The sequence below is a fragment of the Oncorhynchus mykiss genome, chromosome 2 (genome assembly GCF_057628025.1).
Source record: "Oncorhynchus mykiss isolate SJ-2025 chromosome 2, ASM5762802v1, whole genome shotgun sequence".
NCBI classification, from domain to species: Eukaryota; Metazoa; Chordata; class Actinopteri; order Salmoniformes; family Salmonidae; genus Oncorhynchus; species Oncorhynchus mykiss.
The window spans coordinates 105,003,369-105,021,133 of NC_143023.1; the positions used below are offsets into that span (position 1 = coordinate 105,003,369).

Consider the following 17,765-nt stretch of genomic DNA (forward strand, 5'->3'; position numbering starts at 1 on the left):
GGAAGCTCCATGCTGACTGGCTGCTCTGGCTGCTCCATGCTGACTGGCTGCTCTGGCTGCTCCATGCTGACTGGCTGCTCCATACTGACTGGCTGCTCTGGCTGCTCCATGCTGACTGGCGGCTCTGGCAGCTCCATGCTGACTGGCGGTCCTGGCTGCTCCATGCTGACTGGCGGCTCTGGCTGCTCCATGCTGACTGGCAGCTCTGGCTGCTCCATGCTGACTGGCAGCTCTGGCTGCTCCATGCAGACTGGCAGCTCTGGCGGCTCCTTGCAGACTGGCAGCTCTGGCGGCTCCTTGCAGACTGGCAGCTTTGGCGGCATCCTGCAGACTGGCAGCTCTGGCAGCTCTATGCAGACTGGCAGCTCCTTGCAGACTGGCAGCTCTATGCAGACTGGCAGCTCTATGCAGACGGGCAGCTCCTTGCAGACTGGCAGCTCCTTGCAGACTGGCAGTTCTGAACAGGCGGGAGACTCCGGCAGCGCTGTAGAGGAGGAAGGCTCTAACAGCGCTGGAGAGGAGGAAGGCTCTGGCAGCGCTGGACAGGCGAGGTGCACTGTAGGCCTGATGCGTGGTGCTGGCACTGGTGGTACTGGGCCGAGGACACGCACAGGAAGCCTGGTGCGGGGAGCTGCTAACGGAGGGCTGGGGTGTGGAGGTGGTACTGGAAAGACCGGACCGTGCAGGCGCACTAAAGCTCTTGAGCACAGAGCCTGCCCAACCTTACCTGGTTGAATGCTCACGGTCGCCCTGCCAGTGCAGCGAGGTGGAATAGCCCGCACTGGGCTATGCAGGCGAACCGGAGACACCGAGCGCAAGGCTGGTGCCATGTAAACCGGCCCAAGGAGACGCGATACGCGGAGCTGGAATGTACCGCACCGGGCTATGCACCGGCACTGGAGACACCGTGCACACCACAGCATAACACGGTGCCTGCCCGGTCTCTCTAGCCCCCCGGTAAGCACAGGGAGTTTGTGCAGGTCTCCTACCTGGCGTAGCAATACTCCCTGTTAGCCCCCCCCCCAATACATTTTTGGGGCTGACTCCCGGGCTTCCTTGCCAACCGTGTTCCCTCATATCGCCGGCTCCTCTCTCTGGCTGTCTCTGCTCTCCTCGCTGCCTCCACCTGTTCCCATGGAAGGCGATCCTTTCCCGCCAGGATCTCCTCCCATGTGTAGCAACCCTTGTCGTCCAACACATCGTCCCAAGTCCTTTCTCTTTGCGTTGCTGTTGCCCGTTACCACGCCGCTTGGTCCTGTTGTGGTGGGTGATTCTGTCACGGTTTTCTGTATGTGAAGGAGAGTCGGACCAAAATGCGGCGTGTAGATTGCGATCCATGTTTAATAAACAAACGTAAAACACGAATCGATACAAACACTACAAAACAAAGAACGTAATGAACGTAACGAAAACCGAAACAGCCCTATCTGGTGAAAACACAGAGACAGGAACAATCACCCACAAACACACAGTGAAACCCAGGCTACCTAAATATGGTTCCCAATCAGAGACAATGACTAACACCTGCCTCTGATTGAGAACCATATCAGGCCAGACATAGAAATAGACAAACTAGACAATGAAACATAGAATGCCCACTCAGCTCACACCCTGACCAACCAAAACATAGAAATATACAAAGTAAACTATGGTCAGGGTGTGACAACGCAAGTATAAACACCATGGGATCACGCAGCCGTCACACCGCTCAGGATGGAGACTTGTTCTGTCTCCTAGAGATGAACGTACTTTGGTGCGAAAGGTTCAAATCAATCCCAGAACAACAGCAAAGGACCTTGTGAAGATGCTGGAGAAAACAGGTACAAAAGTATCTAAATCCACATTAAAATGAGTCCTATATCGACATAACCTGAAAGTCCTCTCAGCAACGCAGAAGCCACTGCTCCAAAACCGACATAAACATTTCCGACTACGGTTTGCAACTGCACAATGGGGACAAAGATCGTACTTTTTTGGAGTAATATCCTCTGGTCTGATGAAACAAAAATAGAACTGTTTGGTCATAATGACCATCGTTATGTTTGAAGGAAAAATGGGGAGGCTTGCAAAACGAAGAACACCATCCCAACAGTGAAGCATGGGGGTGGCAGCATCATGTTGTGTGGGTGCTTTGCTGCAGGAGGGACTGGTGCACTTCACAAAATAGATGGCATCATGAGGAGGAAAATTATGTGGATATATTGAATCAGCATCTCAAGACATCAGTCAGGAAGTTAAAGCTTGGTCCCAAATGGGCCTTCCAAATGGACAATGAACTCAAACATACTTCCAAAGTTATGGCAAAATTGCTTAACCTCTTGCGCTGAGCAATGCCGGATCCGGTAGCGTAATCATAGCCTCAAGCTCAATACCATAACGCAACGTTAACTATTCATGAAAATCGCAAATGAAATGAAATTAATATACTAACTCTCAAGCTTAGCCTTTTGTTAACAACACTGTCATCTCAGATTTTAAAAAATATGCTTCTCAAGCATAGCAAACTAGCATTTGTGTAACAGTACTGATAACTAGCGTAGCATTTAGCATTAGCATCAGCAGGAAACATTTTCACAAAAACCAGCAAAAACATTCAAATAAATATTTTACCTTTGAAGAACTTCGGATGTTTTCAATGAGGAGACTCTCAGTTAGATAGCAATGTTCAGTTTTTCCTGAAAGATTTTTTGTGCAGGAGAAATCGGTCCGTTTGGGGCGTCACGTTTGGCTACCAAAAAAAAACGAAAATTCAGTTATCCAAACGCCAAACTTTTTTCCAAATTAACTCCATAATATCGACTGAAACATGGCAAACGTTGTTTAGAACCAATCCTCAAGGTGTTTTTCACACATATCTCTTCAATGATGCACACTTCCAAGAACGATACTTCGCTGTCTGTATCGCATGGTAAAATTTTTGCCGCTGAGAGTTACGCACCAACGTAGACAAAGGACACCGGACGGGCCCCTGGCAAATGTAGTCTCTTATGGCCAATCTTCCAATGATATGCCTACAAATACATCACAATGCTGCAGACATCTTGGAGGAACGGCAGAGCGCATAAGCTCGTTCACAGCATATTCACAGCCATATAAGGAGACAACAGAGCCTCAAAAATCCTGCTCATTTCCTGGTTGAAGTTGCATCTTGGTTTCGCCTGTAAGATCAGTTCTGGGGTACTCAAAGATAATATCTTTGCAGCTTTGAAAACGTCAGAGTGTTTTCTTTCCAAAGCTGGCAATTCCATGCATAGTCGAGCATCTTTTTGTGACAAAATATTGCGCTTAAAACGGGCACGTTTTTTTATCCAATAATGAAATAGCGCCCCCCTAGCTTCAACTGGTTAAGGACAACAAAGTCAAGGTATTGGTATGGCCATCACAAAGCCCTGACCTCAATCCCATAGAAAATTTGTGGGCAGAACTGAAAAAGTGTGTGCGAGCAAGGAGGCTTATTTTGGGAGGCTTGTGGAGCTTGTGGAAGGCTATCCGAAACATTTGTCCCAAGTTAGACGATTTAAAGGCAATGCTACCAAATACTAATTGAGTGTATGTAAACTTCAGACCCACTGGTTATGTGATGAAAGATATTATGAAAGTAATCAAAGATATTAAAGCTGAAATAGCTGAAATATTCTGACAATTCATATTCTTAAAATAAAGTGGTGATCCTAACTGACCTAAAACAGGGAATTTTTTACTAGGATTAAATGTCAGGAATTGTGAAAAAGTAAATAAATGTATTTGGCTAAGGTGTATGTAAACTTCCGACTTCAACTTTATGTCAATGACAGTGGTGTAACGCTCGTCTGAAGAAGAGGGAGTGGACCAAAGCGCAGCGTGGTACGTGTCCATGATGTTTATTAAAATCTGAACACTAGAACAAAATAACAAAGAGCAAAAACATCAACTAACAGTTCTGTCAGGTGCAGAAACATTAAACAGAAAACAACTACCCACATAACACAGGTGTGATAAAGCTACCTAAGTATGATTCTCAATCAGAGACAACGATAGACAGCACAAAGAAATAGAAAACATAGAACTAAAGATACTAGAATGCCCACACTAGTCACACCCTGGCCTAACCAAGAATAAAAAGTGGGGCTTAAGCTGCATCCCTGTCTCACCCCACGACCCTGTGGAAAGAAATGTGTGTGTTTTTTGCCCACTTTAAGAACACTTGTTGTTTGTGTACATGGATTTTATTATGTCTCATGTTTTTCCCCCAACACCACTTTCCATCAATTTGTACAGTAGACCCTCATGCCAAATTGAGTCAAAAGCTCTTTGAAATCAACAAATCATGAGAAGACGTTGCCTTTGTTTTGGTTTGTATGTTTGTAAATAGAGAGTGAACACGTGACCTGTCGTATGGTAATTTGGTAAAAAGCCAATTTGACATTTGCTCAGTACATTGTTTTCACTGAGGAAATGTACAAGTCTGCTGTTAATGATAATGCAGAGGATTTTCCCAAGGTTGCTGTTGACGCATATTGGGATGAAATTTGTCTCTACTTTTGTGGATCGGGGTGATCAGTCCATGGTTCCAAATATTGGGGAAGATGCCAGAGCTAAGGATGATGTTAATGAATTTAAGCATAGCCAATTGAAATTTGTGGTCTGTATTTTTTATCATTTCATCTCTCTCCCTCCCACCACCTCCCACTCTCTCTCTCTCTACGTCTCCCCTCCCTCTATTTCTCCAGGACCAGTGTGGAGGAGACGAGGGGTCATTCAGGGTGCTTGTGGAGAATGAGGCCTGTGGGGTCGTAGGTCATCGCTGTGCTAAAGCTGTTACAGTCTACTACCAGGGTGGACTCATAACTATGGAGCATGGACAGGTCACACACACACACACACACACACACACACACACACACACACACACACACACACACACACACACACACACACACACACACACACACACACACACACACACACACACAGTTAACCCCCCCCCCCCTCTTCTCCAGGTGAGGATGAAGAAGCCAGTGATGAAGGGTGTTGAGGTGGAGATCATTCGTTCTGGTCAGTTCTTCATCCTGCTGCTGGGGAAACACATCTCTATCAGCTGGGACCTGGGGACCCGCCTGCTGGTACACATCTCCTCACAGTACAGGGTAATACTGCTACTATAATAATACTACACTACTAATGTACTTTTATACTTGCACTACTATACTACTACTACTATACTACTACAATACTACTACTGTATTGTTATACTACTACTACACAATTACTTCTACTACACCACTACTACTGCTCTAATACCACTGCTACTACTACTACTGCTATGCTACCATTACTAAACTACTACTGCTCTAATACCACTACTACTACTACTACTGCTATACTACCATTACTAAACTACTACTGCTCTAATACCACTACTACTACTACTACTGCTATACTACCATTACTAAACTACTACTGCTCTAATACCACTAATATTACTACTACTATTACTAAACGAATAATTATTATTATTATCTACTCCTCCTACTACTACTACTGCTCTAATACCACTAATATTACTAAACTACTAATAATATTAATTATCTACTCCTACTGCTACTACTACTGCTCTAATACCACTACTACTACTACTACTATACTAATATGCTGGAGGACTACTACACTACTACTACACCACTACTACTATACTACCACTATACTACTACACTACTACTATACTACCGCTATACTACTACACTATACAACTAACTTACTACCACTATACTACTACACTACACTGCACTATACTACCACTATACTACTACACTACACTACTCATTTACTACCACTATACTACTACACTACACTACTAATTTACTACCACTATACTACTACACTACTAATTTACTACCACTATACTACTACTACAATACCACTACTACACTAATGTGCTGCTATACAAGTACACTACTCTACTACTACTACCATACTATGTCTACTGCTACTATACTACCACAACACTAATATACTACTATACTACCATTATACTACTACTTCACACATATACTACTACCATACAACTAGTGTACAAATATTCTACTGCTATACTACTGTGACACAAATATACTACTGCTATACTAATATGTTACTATACTACTACAGTACTACTATTACACAAATATACTACTGCTATACTACTAGACAAATATACAATATACCACTACTATACTACTACTACACTAATATGCTAGTATACTACTAGACTGCTACTATTCTACCATATTACTACGATTATAATACTACTACACTGCACTTCATAACTTTCTCCATGATTCTGTGTATTTGTTTCTGTGTGTGTGTATGTGTGTGTGTGTGTGTGTGTGTGTGTGTAGGAGCGTGTGTGTGGTCTGTGTGGCAACTATGATGGAAACATGAACAACGACCTTCTAAGCAGCAACAACCAGCTGGAGGTCGACTCCACCCACTTTGGAAACTCCTGGAAGGTTAAACCCAGCTGCGCCGATGCAACAAAGGTACACACAAACACACACGCGCACACACACACACACACACACACACACACAGATATACACACACACACACACACACACAGAGACAGTCTATAGTATGTGTGTTTCTGTTCAACTTCTTCAGAACTTTAACAACGTGTGTGTGTGTCTCTGTGTGTGTGTGTGTCTGTCTCTTTGTGTGTGTGTGTGTGTGTGTGTGTGTGTGTGTGTGTGTGTGTGTGTGTGTAGCTACCCCCTCCCTGCAGTGATAACATAGTGAGATTGGTGACTGTGGAACAGTCCTGTCGTGTTCTAACCAGTGCCCTCTTCAGAGCCTGCAACAGTCTGGTGAGTCACAAACACACTACATAACACTATTAGAACCTGTAATGAACACTACATAACACTCTTATAACCTGTAATAAACCTGTAATAAACACTACACTATTACAAATAACCTGCAATAAACACTGCCTAATACAACTACACACTATGTCACCTGTATAACAGACACACTATTTAATGCTCTTATAACCTGTAAGAAACACTACAGCACTCTTATAACCTGTAATAAACACTATATAACACTTTTATAACCTGTAATAAACACCACATAATGCTCTTATAACCTGTAATAAACACTACATAAAACTCTTATAACCTGCAATAAACACCACATAACCTGTAATAAACACCATATATAATTCTCTTTCTTAACCTGTAAAACCCTAAACACTTTTAGAACCATAATAAACACTACATATCACACTTATATATTGTAATAAACACTACATAACATTAATAACCTGTAATAAACACTACATAACACTCATAGCCTGTAATAAACACTACAAAACACTTTTGTAACCTGTAATCAACACTACAAAACACTCTTATAACCTGTAAAAACAATACATAACACTCTGACAACCTGTACTAACCACTATATATTACACTTTGTGCACTTGTGTGTGTGTGTGTGTGTGTGCGCGTGTGTGTTTGTGTGTGTAGGTGGACCCAGAGCCCTATGTAGAGATGTGTGTGGAGGCGGCGTGCTCTTGTCCGTCCGTCGGAGACTGTATGTGTTTCTGTGATATCATCGCTGCATACTCCCAGGCCTGCTCCGAGATGGGCGTGGCTGTCAGCTGGAGGTCTAATGAGCTGTGCCGTAAGTCACAGGTCACACCCACACAGCATGGATACTATAGTTACTCACTGAAAACTGGCGGAATCATTGATCGTGTCCGAAATCTGGCTTGCCAACAACCTACTTAAAATGCATACTACATACTATTCAGAAGGTACAGGACTGCAGTGAGGCTCATACTACTGAGAATGTATCATCTAATCCTTAATTGGGTTGATTCCCACAATTCATTCACCCCTACGGTAATTATCAGCTGTCAAACACAAGTGGGTCTCGAGAAACGGTTATCTTCCTACATTTGAGTCATTTAGCAGACACTATTATCCAGACTATTTAGTGTTGTTTGCCTCACTCAAGGGCACAACAACATAATTTTTCTTCTAGTCAGCTCTGGGAATTCGAACTTGAATTCCACTAGATGAACGTCCCAAATTATCTATGAGCATTTAAAACTTACTAGATAAAACATAACACATTTAAAAAAGACTTCAATTAAAACATACTACATTTAAAACATACCACATTTAAAACATACCACATTTAAAACATACCACATTTAAAACATACCACATTTAAAACATACCACATTTAAAACATACCACATTTAAAACATACTACAATTAAAACATACCACATTTAAAACATACCACATTTAAAACATACCACATTTAAAACATACCACATTTAAAACATACCACATTTAAAACATACCACATTTAAAACATACCACATTTAAAACATACTACAATTAAAACATACTACATTTAAAACATACCACATTTAAAACATACCACATTTAAAACATACCACATTTAAAACATACTACAATTAAAACATACTACATTTAAAACATACCACATTTAAAACATACTACATTTAAAACATACCACATTTAAAACATACCACATTTAAAACATACCACATTTAAAACATACCACATTTAAAACATACTACAATTAAAACATACTACATTTAAAACATACTACATTTAAAACATACTACATTTAAAACATACCACATTTAAAACATACTACATTTAAAACATACCACATTTAAAACATACTACATTTAAAACATACCACATTTAAAACATACTACATTTAAAACATACCACATTTAAAACATACCACATTTAAAACATACTACAATTAAAACATACTACATTTAAAACATACTACATTTAAAACATACTACATTTAAAACATACCACATTTAAAACATACTACATTTAAAACATACCACATTTAAAACATACTACATTTAAAACATACTACATTTAAAACATACCACATTTAAAACATACTACATTTAAAACATACCACATTTAAAACATACTACATTTAAAACATACCACATTTAAAACATACTACAATTAAAACATACCACATTTAAAACATACCACATTTAAAACATACCACATTTAAAACATACCACATTTAAAACATACCACATTTAAAACATACCACATTTAAAACATACCACATTTAAAACATACCACATTTAAAACATACCACATTTAAAACATACCACATTTAAAACATACTACAATTAAAACATACTACATTTAAAACATACCACATTTAAAACATACCACATTTAAAACATACCACATTTAAAACATACTACAATTAAAACATACTACATTTAAAACATACTACATTTAAAACATACTACATTTAAAACATACTACAATTAAAACATACCACATTTAAAACATACCACATTTAAAACATACTGCAATTAAAACATACCACATTTAAAACATACCACATTTAAAACATACTGCAATTAAAACATACTACATTTAAAACATACCACATTTAAAACATACCACATTTAAAACATACCACATTTAAAACATACTGCAATTAAAACATACTACATTTAAAACATACCACATTTAAAACATACCACATTTAAAACATACCACATTTAAAACATACTGCAATTAAAACATACTACATTTAAAACATACTACATTTAAAACATACTATATTTAAAACATACCACATTTAAAACATACCACATTTAAAACATACCACATTTAAAACATACCACATTTAAAACATACCACATTTAAAACATACTACATTTAAAACATACTACAATTAAAACATACCACATTTAAAACATACCACATTTAAAACATACTACATTTAAAACAAACTACATTTAGCCTCCTGAGTGGCGCAGTGGTCTAAGGCGGTGGTCCCATCGCACACTAGCGCCTCTTGTGGTGGGCCGGGCGCAGTGCACGCTGACAAGGGCGCCAGGTGCACGGTTTTTCCTTCGACACATTGGTATAGCTGGCTTCCGGGTTCAGTGGGCATTGTGTCAAGAAGCAGTGCGGCTTAGTTGGGTTGTGTTTCGGGGGACGCACTGCTCTCGACCTTCGCCTCTCCCGAGTCCGTACCTGAGTTGCAGCGATGAGACAAGACTGTAGCTACCAATTGGATATCACGAAATTGGGTAGAACATTCTACATTTAAAACAAACTACATTTAAAACAAACTACATTTAAAACAAACTACATTTAAAACAAACTACATTTAAAACATACTACATTTAAAACATACTACATTTAAAACATACTATATTTAAAACATACCACATTTAAAACATACTACATTTAAAACATACTACATTTAAAACATACCACATTTAAAACATACCACATTTAAAACATACTACATTTAAAACATACCACATTTAAAACATACCACATTTAAAACATACTACATTTAAAACATACTACATTTAAAACATACTACATTTAAAACATACTACATTTAAAACATACTATATTTAAAACATACCACATTTAAAACATACTACATTTAAAACATACTATATTTAAAACATACCACATTTAAAACATACTACATTTAAAACATACTACATTTAAAACATACCACATTTAAAACATACCACATTTAAAACATACTACATTTAAAACATACCACATTTAAAACATACCACATTTAAAACATACTACATAAAACATACTGCAATTAAAACATACTGCAATTAAAACATACTACATTTAAAACATACTACATTTAAAACATACTACATTTAAAACATACTACATTTAAAACATACTACATTTAAAACATACTATATTTAAAACATACTACATTTAAAACATACTACATTTAAAACATACTACATTTAAAACATACTACATTTAAAACATACTACATTTAAAACATACTACATTTAAAACATACTACATTTAAAACATACTACATTTAAAACATACTACATTTAAAACATACCACATTTAAAACATACTACATTTAAAACATACTACATTTAAAACATACTACATTTAAAACATACTACATTTAAAACATACTACATTTAAAACATACCACATTTAAAACATACTACATTTAAAACATACTACATTTAAAACATACCACATTTAAAACATACTATATTTAAAACATACTACATTTAAAACATACTACATTTAAAACATACTACATTTAAAACATACTACATTTAAAACATACCACATTTAAAACATACTACATTTAAAACATACTACATTTAAAACATACTACATTTAAAACATACTACATTTAAAACATACTACATTTAAAACATACTACATTTAAAACATACTACATTTAAAACATACTACATTTAAAACATACTACATTTAAAACATACTACATTTAAAACATACTACATTTAAAACATACTACATTTAAAACATACTACATTTAAAACATACTACATTTAAAACATACCACATTTAAAACATACTACATTTAAAACATACTACATTTAAAACATACTACATTTAAAACATACTACATTTAAAACATACTACATTTAAAACATACCACATTTAAAACATACTACATTTAAAACATACTACATTTAAAACATACCACATTTAAAACATACTATATTTAAAACATACTACATTTAAAACATACTACATTTAAAACATACTACATTTAAAACATACTACATTTAAAACATACCACATTTAAAACATACTACATTTAAAACATACTACATTTAAAACATACTACATTTAAAACATACTACATTTAAAACATACTACATTTAAAACATACTACATTTAAAACATACTACATTTAAAACATACTACATTTAAAACATACTACATTTAAAACATACTACATTTCTCCCAAAAAACGCAAGTACAGGTATTCAAAGACGGCCACTTTCTATAGCCTTCCGTCTTCAAATAAAGTTGTTTCATGTATTGTGTGTGTGTGTGTGTGTGTGTGTGTGTGTGTGTGTGTGTGTGTGTGTGTGTGTGTGTGTGTGTGTGTGTGTGTGTGTGTGTGTGTGTGTGTGTGTGTGTGTGTTAGCGCTGAGCTGCGAGGAGCTGAACACTGCAGCGGAGGGTTTGGGGGAGCTATGCCAGTGGAGGTACAACACATGTGGCTCTGCCTGTCCAATCACCTGTCAGCACTCACAGCCCCTCCCCTGTCCATTCACCTGTATCGAGGGTTGCCACGCTACCTGCCCCCCAGGTAAGACACACATATAGATGAGGGGTAATAAAGGTCATGAATTAACTGAAGATTTAATTAATGTATTACTATCACCTTGGTGAACATGTATTTTCTTTTTGTTTATCTTCGGGTAAATGCGTGGTGTGGTTATTAAATATATATATATTTTTTTATTGTTATACAAAAGCCTTTTTTTTCACTTTTTTTTTTTTTATTATGAAAAAACGGACAAGTCCATCTAATCCAATCAGCACAGTCTAGAACGGGATGACCAGGGCCTTGTATCTAATCCATTCAGCCATATTCTAGAACTGATGACCAGGGTCTTGTTTACAATTAATTCAGAAAAAAGTCTAGACCTGGATAACCAGGGCATTGTTTCTAATCCATTCAGTCACAGTCAAGAACTGGATAAATCTTGCCTTGTTTTACAATCCATTCAGCCATATTCTAGAACTGGATAACCAGGGCCTTGTTTCGAAACCATTCATCAACATTCTAGAACTGGATGACCAGGGCCTTGTTTCGAAACCATTCATCAACATTCTAGAACTGGATAACCAGGACCTTGTTTCAAAACCATTCATCAACATTCTAGAACTGGATAACCAGGGCCTTGTTTGGAAACCATTCATAAACATTCTAGAACTGGATGACCAGGGCCTTGTTTCGAAACCATTCATCAACATTCTAGACCTGGATGACCAGGGTCTTGTTTCCAATCCATTCAGTCACAGTCTAGAAATGGATGACCAGGGCCTTGTTTCCAATCCATTCAGTCACAGTCTAGAAATGGATGACCAGGGCCTTGTTTCCAATCCATTCAGCCACAGTCTAGAAATGGATGACCAGGGTCTTGTTTCCAATCCATTCAGTCACAGTCTAGAAATGAATGACCAGGGCCTTGTTTCCAATCCATTCAGTCGCAGTCTAGAAATGGATGACCAGGGTCTTGTTTCCAATCCATTCAGTCACAGTCTAGAAATGAATGACCAGGGCCTTGTTTCCAATCCATTCAGTCGCAGTCTAGAAATGGATGACCAGGGCCTTGTTTCTAATCCATTCAGCCACAGTCTAGAGCTGGATGACCAGGGTCTTGTTTACAATCCATACAGTCACAGTCTAGAGCTGGATGACCAGGGTCTTGTTTCAAATCCATTCAGCCATTGTCTAGAGCTGGAGGACCAGGGTCTTGTTTCCCAGTTCCGATATGACTTATCATTTTTTTTTTTTGTTTAACCTTTATTTAACTAGGCAATTCATTTAAGAACAATTTCGTATTTACTGCCAAACCCGGACGAAGCTGGGCCAATTGTGGGATTCCCAATCATGGCCGGATGTGATGCAGGAACTTAAGCTTTACAATGATCATACCATTTGCCATGTTATTTACCAGCAAACGTTTTAAGTGTTTCCCAAACAAGTACGTAGAGGGAATATTGGGTAAGTGCGTAGTTAGACCATTTGTTCATGATCGAAATAAAAGCAGCGCTTCTCTCGGATCAGCTTTCTCCATTCAAATCTGACGTTAGGACATGTGAGGTGTCTGTTTCTCAAACTAGACACTCTACTATACTTGTCTTCTTGCTCAGTTATGCACCGGGGCCTCCCACTCCTCTTTCTATTCTGGTTAGAGCCAGTTTGCACTGTTCTGTGAAGGGAGTAGTACACAGCGTTGTACCAGATCTTCAGTTTCTTGGCAATTTCTCATATGGAATAGCCGTAATTTCTCAGAACAAGAATAAACTGACGAGTTTCAGAAGAAAGTGCTTTGTTTCTGGCCATTTTGAGCCTGTAATCGAACCCACAAATTCTGATGCTCCAGATACTCAACTAGTCTAAAGAAGGCCAGTTGTATTGCTTCTTTAATCAGAACAACATTTTTCTGCTGTGCTAACATAATTGCAAAAGGGTTTTATTAATGATCAATTAGCCTTTTAAAATGATAATCTTGGATTAGCTAACACATTGTGCCATTGGAACACAGGAGTGATGGTTGATGATAGTGGGCCTCTGTATGCCTATGTACTGTAGATATTCCATTAAAAGTCTGCTGTTTCCAGCTACAATAGTCATTTACAACATTAACAATGCCTACACTGTATTTCTGATCAATTTGGTGTTATTTTAATGGAAAGAAAATGTGCTTTTCTTTCAAAAACAAGGACATTTCTAAGTGAGCCAAAACGTTTGAACGTGAGTGTATGTGAGAACGTACAGTTGAAGTCGGAAGTTTACATACACCTTAGCCAAATACAAACTCAGTTTTTCACAATTCCTGACATTTAATCCTAGTACAAATTCCCTGTTTTAGGTCAGTTAGGATCACCACTTTATTTTAAAAATGTGAAATGTCAGAACAATAGTTGAGAGAATAATTTATTTCAGCTTTTATTTCTTTCATCACATTCTCAGTGGGTCAGAAGTTTACATACAGTCAATTAGTATTTGGTAGCATTGCGTTACAATTGTTTAACTTGTGTCAAAAGATTTGGGTAGCCTTCCACAAGCTTCCCACAATAAGTTGGGGGAATTTTGTCCTATTCCTCCTGACAGAGCAGGTGTAACTGAGTCAGGTATGTAGGCCTCCTTGCTCGCAAATGCTTTTTCAGTTCTGCCCACAAATTTTCCATAGAATTGAGGTCAGGGCTTTGTGAGGGCCACTCAAATACCTTGACTTTGTTGTCCTAAAGCCATTTTGCCACAACTTTGAAAGTATGCTTGGGGTCATTGTCCATTTGGAAGACCCATTTGCGACCAAGCTTTAACTTCCTCACTGAGATTGTGCTTCAATATATCCACATAATTTTCCTGCCTCGTAATGCCATCTATTTTGTGAAGTGCACCAGTCCTTCCTGCAGCAAAGCACCCCCACAAGATGATGCTTCCACCCCCGTGCTTCACGGTTGGGATGGTGTTCTTCGGCATGCAAGCTTCACCCTTTTTCCTCCAAACATAATGATGGGCATTATGGCCAAACAGTTCTATTTTTGTTTCATCAGACCAGAGGACATTTCTCCAAAAAGTACGATCTTTGTCCCCATTGTGCTGTTGCAAACCATAGTCTGGCTTGTCTATCGCGGTTTTGGAGCAGTAGCTTCTTCCTTGCTGAGAGGACTTTCAGGTTATGTCGATATAGGACTCATTTTACCTTGGAAATAGATACTTTTACCTTCTTCCTCCAGCATCTTTGCAAGGTCCTTTGCTGTTGTTCTGGGATTGATTTGCACTTTTTGCACCAAAGTACGTTCATCTCTAGGAGACAGAACGCATCTCCCTCCACAGTGGTATGACGACTAAGTGGTTCCATGGTGTTTATACTTGCGTACTATTGTTTGTACAGATGAATGTGGTACATTCAGGCATTTGGAAATTGCTCCCAAGGATGAACCAACTTAGTTTGAAGGTAGGCTTTGAAATACATCCACAGGTACATCTCCAATTGACTCAAATGATGTCAATTAGCCTATAAGAAGCTTCTAAAGCCATGACATCATTTTCTGGAATTTTCCAAGCTGTTTAAAGGCACAATCAACCTAGTGTATGTAAACTTCTGACCCACTGGAATTGTGATACAGTGAATTATAAGTGAAATAATCTGTAAACAATTGTTGGAAAAATGACATGTATCATGCACAATGTAGATGTCCTAACTGACTTGCCAAAACTATAGTTTGTTAACAAGACATTTGTGGAGTAGTTGAAAAACAAGTTTTAATGGCTCCAACCTAAGTGTAAACTTCCGACTTCAACTGTATGTGTGAACTGGTGAATGTGCTCGTGAACTGGTGAATGTGCTCGTGAACGCCTAAGAACAACTTGTGTCTCCATTGACAGTCCATGTTGATTCAAGACAGTTTCTTAGGCTCTCAGTAGCTAGGTTAGTTCATTTTGTCCAAATGTCACCCCTCAATTTTGAGCCAGATTCTATTTGGAACTTCTTGCTTTGTCTCAGCTTGTTCACAGCCATGTGGAAGCTACCTGTGTTGTTTATATTTAGTCCTAGATACACACACAGACACTGATAAACACACACATACACTGATAAACACACACATACACAGGCATACACACACACAGTGCAGGCAGCAGTAACCCCTCCGCCTCTGCCTTGTAGGTCAGATATTGGATGAGGTTTCCATGCAGTGTGTTGAACCCGCCCAATGCCACATATGCTACCATGACGGAGAGAGGATCTCCCATGGTAACAAGGTCATCCTGAACCATGACGACCCCCAACATTGTCAGATATGGTAACACACCACATACATTTGATATGTCTGGAACAATGTCTGGAACTATTAATCTAATTGTGTGTGTATGTGTGCGTGTGTGTGTGTGTGTGTGTGTGTGTGGTGTGTGTGTGTGTGTGTGTGTTCCAGCCACTGTGAGAACAACACTCTGAGCTGTGAGGTTTGTGCTCTTCTGGACACCGTAGCTTCGTACACTACCCCTGCTGGTCTGACCACACCCACCTCCCAGCCTGTCTCCACAGTGATGCCGGAGGGGTCATGTGACCGGGCAATGGACCTGGCCTTCCTATTAGATGGCTCGGCAGCGCTCAGCGAGGAGGACTTCCTGTCCGTCAAACAGTTCATCTTATCAGTGGTGGACAGGTTCAGGATGGGCTCTGCCCACACCAGGGCTACGGTACTGCTGTATCATTCTGGAGTCAAGACATACGACATGCAGGTACACACACACACACACACACACACACACACAGACAGAGACACACACCACACACACCACACGCACGCACACACAAACACACACACACACACACACACACACACACACACACACACACACACACAAAACACAAACACACACACACACACAAAGACACCAGGGCTATGGTCCTGCTGTATCACTCTGGAGTTAAGACTAGAGCTCTTCAAGGGTCAGGGTAGGATCCGGGTCGAGTCTAAATTCTGAAGTTGACCATTAGATACAGGTAGGGTCCAGTTTGGTGGATTCGGAACTCTTGTGGGTGTCACAGACAGACCCTGAATTAAATTGAAGATTTTAGTTCATAAACAACATCAACTCAAATTTCACATATTTACATTTTACCATCTTAAATTATTATATCAGCCTGCTTTCATTTGTTTTGCGCAATATATTCCCCTGACATGGTATGCAGAAGCGCACAGCCACTTAGAACACCTGACTGAGTACTGACCTCTATAGCATCCCAGGAAATGTTGTCTACTTGTCATTTTAGAGTGTGTATTATAATTTTTCAGATAAAATGACAGAGCCAATCATTTGTTTGCTTGTCTAACTGATTTGGTTGAATTCACTATTTGTCAAGTCAGTGAGGCAAGATTAAGTTAGCCATATGCCAGTGTAACAACGGGGCTGGCTGGCTGGCTGGCTGGCTGGCTGGCTGGCTAGCTGGCTGTCTGGCTGTCTGGCTGGCTGGCTGGATGGATGGATAGATGGATAGATGGATAGATATTTCAACTTTATTCTTCCTGCAAGGGTACTTCACTGACTGGCCGGTGTCTCTGAAATTTGATGAGGAGATGCAGTATGCTGGATCAACAGGAGCAGCATTCATAGTTGGTCTCCTTGCCTATAGCCTACTAATAATTGTTATTTAGGAAGCACAACTGTGGATACGGAAGGGGATATACA

The 17,765-nt window shown here is 39.1% G+C and overlaps 1 protein-coding gene and 1 long non-coding RNA gene across 4 annotated transcripts in view; one reads left to right on the forward strand and one right to left on the reverse strand.

The window, feature by feature from the left end:
* Positions 1–17,765, forward strand: part of vwf (von Willebrand factor) — a 190,155-nt gene that overhangs the window by 87,221 nt on the left and 85,169 nt on the right. For both annotated transcript variants that reach the window (XM_036973629.2, XM_090217524.1), the window contains exons 21-28: positions 4,710–4,844; positions 4,980–5,126; positions 6,357–6,497; positions 6,723–6,821; positions 7,485–7,641; positions 11,976–12,140; positions 16,240–16,375; positions 16,505–16,814. In XM_036973629.2, the coding sequence (XP_036829524.2) occupies positions 4,710–4,844; positions 4,980–5,126; positions 6,357–6,497; positions 6,723–6,821; positions 7,485–7,641; positions 11,976–12,140; positions 16,240–16,375; positions 16,505–16,814 (1,290 nt within the window). The remainder of the gene's footprint in view (positions 1–4,709; positions 4,845–4,979; positions 5,127–6,356; positions 6,498–6,722; positions 6,822–7,484; positions 7,642–11,975; positions 12,141–16,239; positions 16,376–16,504; positions 16,815–17,765) is intronic.
* The window catches only part of LOC149985333 (uncharacterized), a 30,018-nt gene continuing 17,169 nt past the window's right edge, over positions 4,917–17,765 (reverse strand). The window contains exon 3 of one of the 2 annotated variants that reach the window (XR_016491146.1): positions 4,917–5,054. This is a non-coding gene — a long non-coding RNA (uncharacterized LOC149985333). Of the gene's footprint in view, positions 5,055–9,907; positions 10,034–17,765 lie in introns of those variants that run through there. The other variant, XR_016491147.1, reaches the window with a different exon arrangement.